This window comes from Mixophyes fleayi, chromosome 6 (genome assembly GCF_038048845.1).
Source record: "Mixophyes fleayi isolate aMixFle1 chromosome 6, aMixFle1.hap1, whole genome shotgun sequence".
In the NCBI taxonomy this organism is placed as follows: domain Eukaryota; kingdom Metazoa; phylum Chordata; class Amphibia; order Anura; family Limnodynastidae; genus Mixophyes; species Mixophyes fleayi.
This window is the reverse complement of record NC_134407.1, coordinates 49,492,164-49,503,396: the sequence shown is the minus strand read 5'-3', so window position 1 is coordinate 49,503,396 and position 11,233 is coordinate 49,492,164. Positions and strand designations below refer to the sequence as shown.

Below are 11,233 nucleotides of genomic sequence, written 5' to 3'. Positions count from 1 at the left end.
CGTGTAAATAAGGAGTCCCACTCGGTTTAAAAGACATAGGGTCAGCAGTTTTGATACCACAGCAGTAAACTATTACGACTATAGCACATTACACAAACCCACTTATACAAGGAAAGAATGTCTGGTTTAGGAAACCATTCAAGTAGTGGCTGGGATAATACAAAAAAAAAAAAAAGAAGAGGGAAGAACATTTTGTCCATATAAAATACAGCTGGTGATAAATTTATGAATGACTGCACTTGTGTATAACGTTTGAGATTTAGGGAAGAGTTACAAGGGGGATCTGTGAGACACTAGTAATAATCGGTTACTTTTTTGACCTGCAATTCTATAGGATACTTGGCTTTTTCGCTTGTTACCAGATCTGCCTTTTCCGTTCTCTTAAGACATTTACCATAAGTAATATTGTTGCTCAATGTTAAATCTTAAGTTCAGAAGGTCAGTTCCTACATCAATCTAGTATCATATGAGGCACATTAGAATGCAGGCACTCTCCTGGGGGAATGGGTGGGGAGAATACACTTTATTTAAAAAAAAATTAAATCATAAGTTAAAAACCATAACATTTTCATTAAATATAATCCCCTCTTGGTGTGGTAAGGAAATAAAAAACCAAAACACTCTTTAAAGTTTTAGCTTCCAAGTTTATTTACATAGGAATTGTTCATCTAGTGGTTTCAAATGAAGGCTAAGTCCCTTCTATGTACATGTTCTATATACATGTTTATACTTGAAAAGTAAGAAAACTGTACAATCGCCACAAAAAATTAGAAATACTTTGAAAGACAAAAGAAATACATAAATTATATGTAACATTCGAGTGTACACATTTGTATTTTAGAAGTATCTGAGAGCAGCAACAAAAACAGGGGAAGAATGAGCCAGCTTAGTGTAGGGTCTCCACGGTTTCATTGCTGTCCAGGCTTGGTAATACATTAAACATTTTACATTTGCGTCCTTGTTTCACAATAAAAAAAAAATAAAGAAAAAAAAAATTGGAGCACTAAAAACCCACGAGTAAACAATGTACTCACTCAAAATACTATAGAACAGGTGGTTATTTTAGATTATGAGAACTGGAAACAGCAAGTTTTAGGACTGAAAAAAAAAGTGGCTTCTGTAAGAAATCTTATTTTGTAAATGAACCTCTGGTAAAGGCTTCTACACATTGAGAAATGCTAATAACGGAAACGATCACCTGTTTGGCCTCAATAGGAGGAAGGCAGCTGTCATTTACTCTGACTTATGCTACAGAACATGTTCTTGTTGCATCTCTCACTGCAGAATACACTACAGTGCACGACCAGGATGCAAAACATTGCAAACTGAAGATGGCCTCCATGTTGCCAAAAATAAAAAAGTACATTTATGGTTACAAATCAGAAAGGGAAAACATGGATGCTAAAAACTAAAATTAATTGAGTCAGTGACACCAACAAGCTATAGAAACACAATAGTACAGTTGAACAGGTAGGTACATTGCTTTTAAACAAGTTACCAAACAATGAGTGTGTGTATGGAAGGGGGTGTACTTGGGTATAGAAAGGATTACAACATATTGAATGTGTCTATTGAAAATCAATTTCTTTATAAAAACAAAAAACCCCTCTATGCTTATGCTACGGTCCTAGGCAACTGTTCCTGTTGTCAACATGGTTCATAGACTTGTTTTCTCAGCGTCTACTGTACAAATTCCCAAGTCATGTGATCTGGGACAAAATATGAAGCACATGAAATAAAGCCGGCATCCCTGGTTTGAAGAACTCTACCTAGACCATCTAGATTGAAGTCCTCTGACAACTTCTCATACAGTTTTCAAATCCGAGCACCTCAACTCCACACTTTAATGATGTCCTAACAGAGTTGGACAGTGTGGAAGATTATTGCCGTATAGTGACATTATGTTTTGTTCGGAGATGCCGAAGAGAACACTAGAAGATAAATAGCCATTTGTACTTTACCATTAGCTATCTATAATAAAACACATTGCTGTTCTCTACACTTTGAATTTTGCTTTAGTGCTGTATTTCAGCAAACATTGCAGAACACCCCATCACACCAAAAAGGTAACGTTGTTCAGAAGACAGTATAGATAGAAAAAAAAAAAAAGTTGCCTGGAGATACAGTATTGCACATCATAAAACCACTGTTCAGATTTCTTCCCCTCAAATATATTGTGTTATGAGATTGTTATAGGTACATGAATTGAGAATATATTTTTTCAAAATTGCGAGGGGTTATTTAAAAGCAGACATATAAAAGGAGAGGTTTGGTTAGTGTTATTAAGCAAGGTTTAAATTGATTATAATTGTTGTCAGGATAAAAGCAATATGGAATGCTGGATTTCACATTTACTGTTCACCGCTGCCATGACACCATGGCAAACTTGACTTCACATTGTCCTCAGCCAATCACCAGTAAGAATGTTAATGTCTGCTAGCAAGGATTTCCCTGTTATCAGAACTGGACAAGAGCAGCATTTTATGGTCTCTGAATGACACATTTCCTCATATGCTTAAATGCACAATTTACCTCACAGTATGGAGCATAACTTTGTCTCAATATGTTGGTTATGTGAGGCAGCCTCTAAGATAAGATGATATTTAGGAAGCAGCAATTTTAGTACCGGTCTATACATAATGTTACCCATCTATGAACATAACACATACACCTTATTGTGTACATATTACAAGCACTCTGCACTCTAAATTATTTCTAGATTCCCTCCTGCAACATTTATTATATGCATTGCTTTATTGTTCTGGCACAGTATGTGTTATTACCAAAGCCTTTATATCAATCAGAGTAGTTTATTTCTGCTGCCCACGAGCCGCAATAATACCCAATGAGTAGAACTGAGCTGTGCTTAGCCTACGGCAACCAAACTAAACTAACCTGCACAGATGATATACCGGTACTGGGGGAAACCAGACTAAAACACGCTTATAGTAAATGTTGCAGATAAGAATTCACAATCTAATACAGTAAAACCATATAAAGGCAGAAAAATCCTATACACTGACCATTATATTCTTCATTACGGACAGGCAATAATAAAATGTAACAGAACCGATCTCTCCAAGGGAAACATGTTGTATCAATGTTACAGAGTCAGCTTACGCAAACGGATAATACCTGCACAATACAGCGCTCACTATGACAAACAAAACAATGACAGTTGGCGTTCAATCCAAAATCAATGGGCCTTATTCAAAAACACTAGCGTTATTGCAGACACTTAGGTTATTATTAACACCATAATGGTCTAAAGTGGCAAAGAAATCTTAAACTCTTTCTCCAACCAAAAATATATTTAATATTTTAATTGCTTTAACACTACACAGCTGCATAATGGTGCACTTATCCTATAGCACAGCAGCCAGCTGTTTTTACAGCATTTGACACCCAGTTTATTATAATATCCTATACTAATAGGACATTATAGTATAATACACACTTGGGGTCCCCTAATATATCAGACTTGTAATTGTGGTACACCGTACTGTATCACATTATACTATAGCACAATATAAGTGTGCAGGATTTGTGCTGAAATCAGAAGATTTCTCAAATTAGCTAAGTAATTAAACTAAAGGTAAATAAAATTGTTTATTATGATGGAGGCAGGGGGTAAGTGGAATGAGTAAATAGTTTGGATGTAATTATGATAAGAGTTAATATTCAATGTAATACTTAAACTAAATATGACAGTAAAGAGATCAATCTAAATTTTTAATGCCAAAATATTAGCATACATTTTTTTCACACCTAACTGGCAAACACCATCTGCAGCATTTGTGAATTTGACATTTAGCTGCTGAATTCTAACACTATTACAGCTGTAACACCATGTTTGTGAATAAGGCTCAGTGTATTGGAAAATAAAATTAAGACCTTATCTGTCTAAACAAATATCACTTAAACTGCATGTAACCATCACACTGTGTAAATCTAACAGAATGTCATATACAAGACAAAAAACAAACAAACCGCACACAGCAAAAATGAAACAAAAACACTTTTGATGTGACACAACTAAGATGTATTACAGCCTTGGGGGTATATTTATTAAACGTCGGGCTTGAAAAATTAGAGATGTTGCCTATAGCAACCATCCAGATTCTAGATACCATTTATTAAGTACATTCTACAAAATCACAGCTAGAATCTTATTGGTTGCTATAGGCAACATCTCCACTTGGTGTTTATTGGCTGTATATGACACAGATTAGTACATGAAAATGTGCCTGTCACATAAAACTAAACAAACAATACAGAAATGCTACTAATACTTTGGAAACTCATGGTTGTCAATGCAGCCAATCATGAGAACGGTGCTAGGAGCGACTGTTTGGCCACAGAGAAAAGGGCACACACACATCCTAGAGACTAGGCTGCTTTCACTGTGGTAACTTGTCCTTCCTTCCTCTTGTAGCTGGCCGCAGTTACATAAACTGCTCTGATTAGTCTAGCAGATGGGATTGCACCTTGGAAATGCTGCCTTCATTCCCACAGATGTTAAACCATCCCACGCAAAAAATTCCCAGACATGCATTTGGTCCTCTGTAGATTTGAACCCACATGTGTCTAGCTTTTACTGGTACCAATAAGCTCAGTCCAGACGACAGCTAAATGTATGCCTTGTAGAAGCATTTGCACTTTTACCAATCAAAAGGGAAAATAAAAAGTGCATCTATCATTTTTAAAAACATATTTGAAAACTTAAAGTGTACCAAGTAAAAGTTCTGTTACAAAGGTTTATTGCATTAAACTTTTTGTTATATTAAATATGACCCAACAACTCAGATTCAGTGTCCTCCAGAAACCAAATGCACAGATCGGTTTTCATTTTAATACTGACAAGAGAAACGCTGGTCTGTGTGTTCCACGGCATAGAAGTCAATGTGCAGTTCCCTGGGGTTCCTTAGGTCATACTTGTAGTGGTTTTCAATCTTAGGACACACAATGTGCACTTGTGTTTGTTAGAGTGGTTTAACGGCAAGAAGATCTAATTCATTTTTAAGTTTTTGATGCAGGACTGTTTTTGTCCCCATCTTTGTAATCCTTCATTAGTGACGTGAATACCTGAAATAGAAAAACAGAGGAAGAGTTAAGACAGGAACACACACATAAATTCCCTTTATCATATGACAATCTGCAGCTACACCTAGAACAGAGATGTTGTGTTTACATAATGGCTTTGTTACCCCACTGATGTTAGGTCAGATTTTGGTTATATGCCACACTAACTGGTGACAGCAATTTTTGGTTCTATACTGTTTCAGTATATTACATGACTGGTTTCGGACTAATAAAAAGCATGCTTTGCAAAAACAATTTACAAATTAACAAAAAATGTTCAGCACTGGCAAGATTGATACCTCTGTCAATAGAAGGCAGCAAACAGGAGAAAAATGGAGGCAGTACATTAATTACAAACAGTCTAGCAAAGAACATGTTTCATATATATCTGAACAATAAAAACAAGCTACAATATTGGCCATTTGAAGGTGCAATGGGTCTGAGCATCTTATTGTAATAAGCCTTCAAAACCACACACATCCCAAGTGAGCAAGAGATGAAGTGGAGACAGATCGACTTGTAGCCAATCAGATCATTGGAACGTGCAAAGCAGCAGCACATGCGTGCACCAGCATTGTGTGTGGCAGTTCTCTGTCCACCAGTTATGGTAGTGAGGACATGGCTGTAAGTGATCGGGACACTTATGATGATAGGAGGGGATGCAGCCAAGCAGGAAGATACTGGAAAGCAGCACAGAGTAATGAGGCTTCTATTAAACCTAGTGCAGAAAAACTGGTGTCAGATGAACCTCTATATGATCCAAAGTTCATTCATTCAACTAGTTCCATTGGTTATATTGTATCTGTGTGGAACTTTCTTGTAAATGGAAATGACAGCTGCATTTTATTGAAAAAAAATAACTAAAACTTCCCTTACTCTTTGATAATGTGAATTTAGACACTTGTCTTTGGAAAGATCATTTCTATGGCAGGTAGTCAAGGAGAAGAATCAGTGACTGAGCCAGCTAAACTCAGACAAATATATTGGTAAGTGAACTAACGTAAATGGAGCCAGGAATAGCGAATAACGATACCACTGTAAAGGTGGTAATGAATTGAGATGTTTAACCTGTGATCCCCATTAACCCCTTTTCTCAAAACTACAGTGCACTCATAATGATAAAATAAATATATTGTACCAGCGCCAAATTTACTAAGGCTAGGGGCACACAGGTATTTTTAGCACCAGAATATTTCAGCTTCTTGAAACCCAATCTGTTGTTTGCCTGCACACTATTACTGAGGCACGTTTATAGCATGTATCAATGCTGATGTATTGTGCCTGCTACGTGCGAACATAGTGAGATACATTTATAAAAGCGATTTGTAAGACAGATATGATACAATTTATAAGGATATTTAATTGTATCTAAATATGATTCATAGAAAATCCTAAATGAGGGACAGACGAATCTGTCTCCGGAGTGACAATTACCACATGAAGTGCTGCTTTTGACCAGAGGAACATTTTTTTGTCTTAAAAAGTAGTGGCATATCTGTGTTTGCAGTGTGATTGCCGTAATTGTGTGTCATACGCCTATTACGTCAGCATTTCAGCTTGATCCAGTGGGCAGATCAACTGGCCATGTGTCTCCAACAATACAACTGAATTTTAGTAGTAAAAATAATATATTTAATAAATTGTGTTTCAAGGTTATTGGTTTTTATGATAAAGTAACTAAGTGAGACTGGGTGTCAGATTTCATTAAGTATTTGTGGAAATATCACCAACTAGGCTGTGCAGACCCGGGCTGAAGTAAAGCAAAACAGGCAGTCAACACACATTGGATACTGAAGGAATACGCAAATAACAGTTATAAATATCAAAGAGACTATGATAAAAAAAAAAGATCATCATTTACTACTACACAGATTACTTGCTGTACTTTAAATGATTACACCTGCTTCTGTTTCAGTACATGGTAGCTGCATGATGTCAGGTCTGTGTTCCAGACTGTGGGCACCTTTTAGCCTGGCCTTACTTTATGCCAAGGTGCCAAAGCATAGCACATGCAGAATTGACTTTTACAAAGTCCACATGTACACTGCTTTACTGAGCTAGTTGAATTTGCAAATTGAAGTAACTGCTTAATAAGGTGACAGCGATTAATAAAGTGCATTCAGTTCAGGGAATATTAATAGGTTCATCTCAATCAGAAGCCTACCTCTACATTACCAGAATGCCACTGATCTCACTTTCCCTGGCTGATTGCGGTCAAAGTCATTGATCCGCTTAACACATGGGTAAAGGTTCTTTAGAGATTTAGGGTTCTATGTATCATTACTGTGCATGCCCTCACTCTGCGCAAACCAATCCTCTGCTCAGCCAGCCAAAACACACAACCAATCCAAGGGGGGGTTGGGTGGCCAAGCAACGGTAAAAGTGTAAGAAAAAAAGATTGGGAAAGAGCCACTCTTTTTTCTGTACTTGATACATAGATCCCCGAGTTCTCTTGTGTAACAGGTAAGGAGTATTTCTCTGTAGTCTGTCACTATGGAAGTGGTTCAGCGCTTATGCATACTGCTCTTTTCTACATGCCATAATGATGGGCGCAAGCCTTAGATCTACAGCTCCGTTTATTGAACACCACTTGAGAACATATAACATAACTTGGCTGTCTGGTATCTAAGAATATTTTATTATCTCTTTTAGAAACAGTGAAACAATATATGTTTGAGAAAAAGAAAGCAGAGGCTTCCTAGAAATATTAGCACAAAAGTGCACAAGCACAGAAATATACCCCAACACCTACTAAGTGGTATCTTCATTTATTCCGATATTAAATAAGTGTAATTTATTGAACTAGGAATAAACATAGATCAGAAGTGTGTTTTTCCTGAACTTAAAATTTGTCTAATATTCAGTTTTACTTCAGCTTGATCAACATTGGGTTAAAAGAATATCAAATAAATGTAACTACTGTAACATGTGTCCATGGTGATAATGGCACCAATGGGGACTCCCCCAAGTCCGGACCTGTACGCTGCTTGCACAAGATCCTATTACAAATTTGGTGGCCAGGAACCCCAAGGGTTTTGTTCATAGATCCCCTAGGGTTCTGTATGCACATAAGAAACTTAAAAGCCTAGTATAAATTATATATACTACAATGGCAAATACTTTAAAGAAGATCAATCCGTTTCCAATGTATGTGTTGGGCATGAATAAAGAACACCAGTCACCCAAACACAGTGAGCTAAACCAGTGTTCATGAGACTGCAGCCTATGAATGCACCAGAATAAACTGCGAGATGAGGTGCATGAGTGATGTCATGTGTTACTAAAGAACGGTCACTCGTGTGAATGAATCATAAAATGACTGACTGACTGTGTAGGCGAAAGGGGCTCCAAGTTATCCACCTTCTCTAACATTTTGTGCTATGTTTTACATAAAGGATGCACCTTAAAACCATTATTTCCAGACGGCAAAGACTGAAATAAAAATAATTTAAAAGGGGTAAGAAAAAACAAAACCGTAATTTTCACTAACCTGGGTCCATTTTTTATTACTGTTTTGCATCTGAATAGCTGCTATGCAGCTGAAGAGCTTCTCAGATATAATGTCTTCAGGCAATTTTGTCAGGAACTGTGCTATGTGAATAAAGTCCATCTGCAAAAGGATATCCTCATAGAGCCGCAGGATTCCTAGAGCAGTCCTAAACAGAAACTCTTCTCCGTCCCTACAGAACACGTCCCAGACTCGACAGGCAAGATCAAGTGGCAGTGATTTGCTGTAAAGGGTGAATATCCTGTATGCAAGAAATTGAAGCAAATATATTAACATAAACAAACCCCTACTATATATGTTTTATTTAAATGCATCTAAACGGGACGCAGACGACTGCAGACAAGAGGGAGCTGTATCAATCAGGAGACAGTCCTATCTTGAGCATTATAGAGCTGTTATTAAATCTGCATAGGGGAAACGTGAGAGGCTGCAATGCTAATCACTGTGCTTCCCAAAGTAACGGATTCCTCCTTGTAATATGCACACACAAACGTATGCTGCACAGTCATGTTACATTCATGGCACTTCAGTTATGATACATCACATGTACCTTAATATAGACCATATACAACTATCCTGCACCAAAACGGTTATGCTATTGGCTAGTGTGAGAATATACATAATCAGTACAATGCGGCTGCCAACACGGTGTACTGATAAAATAATTAGTAGTTCTAATCCCAGGGATATGGAGGGGGTGGTTTTGTTCTACATAAAACATACCAGTCAATCAGGTAGAGGTCTGGTGTAAGACTATAGGAATTGAAGTGCAGGAAAAGCTTTGGGAGATTCTCTTCAAAGAATACTTCAAAAGCTGCAAAATATTTCAGCATCTAGAAAGGAAAGAGATTCATGAGAAGGAATATACACTGGAGACAGCCAACTGCTGGAAACACTGATGGACACAGTGTCATCCACAAAGGCAGGAATTCACATTTCTAACAGCTATCATTTATATCAATTTATGGGGGGGATTTCAATTGGCCGCATTACTCTCGAAAGTAACGCGGCCTGCGCACTAATGCCGTTCATACGGTAATTTTAACCCGAATTTCTGCTCGCAGATCCCGAGCAAAAATCAGCATTAAAAATTACCGTAGTAACGGTAATAATGCGCACTATTACCATAGTAATGGTAAGAATGCGCAGGACACGTTACTTTCGAGTGTAATGCGGCCAATTGAATTCCCCCTATGTCTTCAACTTTAATTCCCTTTTAAATGTGGCCAATGTTACTGAGCAAATCTATATACACCAATGAAGCTATGAAAAGCACACATTGCTGTTATTCCTCGTATCTTACATCAAACAGTCTGCTCCCCCTGCTTAATGGGCCAACGTTTTCTACGCTCTCAATTAGTGTCTAATTTAATTACACTGTAATAACCTAATCCTATAGTAATTATTACCCTGTATTTTGTATTCGGTAACATCAGAAAGTCGATGCTTCTGATGGCCTTGTAAAATTATAATATAAATATATGTACTGTGAAGGAAAACATATCCCATTCAGTTATCAGATCACAGTTTAATATTTATATTAACCATAAAGCTGCAGACTGTCCAATAGGAGCTGTAAGAATGTTTCTAATTCTGAAGACACTACCCATGACTTCATAACACAACAACGTGTTCACTTCTATCCTATATGATTCCCAGTAGACTATGGAAGTATAAAGTTATAGTACATAACTAAAAGGCTGAGCGTAATGGATAATGTATTCATAACACACGAGGTAGTCTTTAAAATGGAATTTGTACAAAAAACCCCCCCAAAAAAACAAAGTGGCCTCAAAACGTAGTTCACTGTACACCATATACCATGCTGAAAATGACACACTGACACCTCATTGTCTATAACTTTTGTGAAAAAAAGGTGGTGGTCTTAGAAACCCCACGAAAATACAACTTTTTGAAAAAAATTGTTGCAACTGTGTTAAGTGCTGGATAAATTGAATGACATTATATGTATTTACATAGATGTATAGAATATTGTGAAGACCAACTGTATAAACACTATATAATTCTAATTTGGGGTGAAAATAGATCAACATTTGTCTGGTCTGTTATTACAATTCACAATAAAGATATATTAGCAGTCAGAGTATATTCCGCTCCATGTCAGATGATGGTAAACTGCAGAGAGGATGGCTTAATCCAGCAAAGTCCACATAAAAAGCTCTTTATTGACACTGCCAAGTCAGGAAGCCAAAGAGGAGCACTATGAAGAATGGCTTTGAGTCCGTATCACAACGCGGAGATATGGGTATGGCGTACCATGCTGTGATCTACCCGGAAGAAGGCCAGCTGGCAAGGCTTGTTCAGAAGATTTGCAAACGCTATGAATGCATCAGCTTCTTCTAAGTTGAGGATGAGCACTGCCGCGATGAAGGACATTCCTTGGACCTGCACAGGGAACAGAAGTGGTTTATTTAGGAGAGTAATGTGTCACTAGCTTCCTCTGCATGCACAGGGTTACAGCAGATGAGTGACTATATAACAGCTGACATATACTATGGCTAGCCTCTATAAACTGAGTGCATGTCATATGATACATCCTTCCAAATCCATAGTCACACAAAAAGCAATAAATCGCTTAATGTACTCCTGCATGCAACCTGTAAATGCAAACAAGTCGCCATC

General features: G+C 37.3%; 1 protein-coding gene across 2 annotated transcripts in view; it reads right to left on the bottom strand.

Moving 5' to 3' along the window:
• Nucleotides 1–1,699: 1,699 nt before the first annotated feature.
• The window catches only part of TBC1D12 (TBC1 domain family member 12), a 79,651-nt gene continuing 70,117 nt past the window's right edge, over nt 1,700–11,233 (bottom strand). For both annotated transcript variants that reach the window (XM_075216431.1, XM_075216432.1), the window contains 4 exons: nt 10,868–10,996; nt 9,314–9,423; nt 8,573–8,831; nt 1,700–5,085 (listed from right to left, as the gene is read on the bottom strand). In XM_075216431.1, coding sequence (XP_075072532.1) covers nt 5,020–5,085; nt 8,573–8,831; nt 9,314–9,423; nt 10,868–10,996 — 564 coding nt within the window. In that variant the 3' untranslated portion in view covers nt 1,700–5,019. The remainder of the gene's footprint in view (nt 5,086–8,572; nt 8,832–9,313; nt 9,424–10,867; nt 10,997–11,233) is intronic.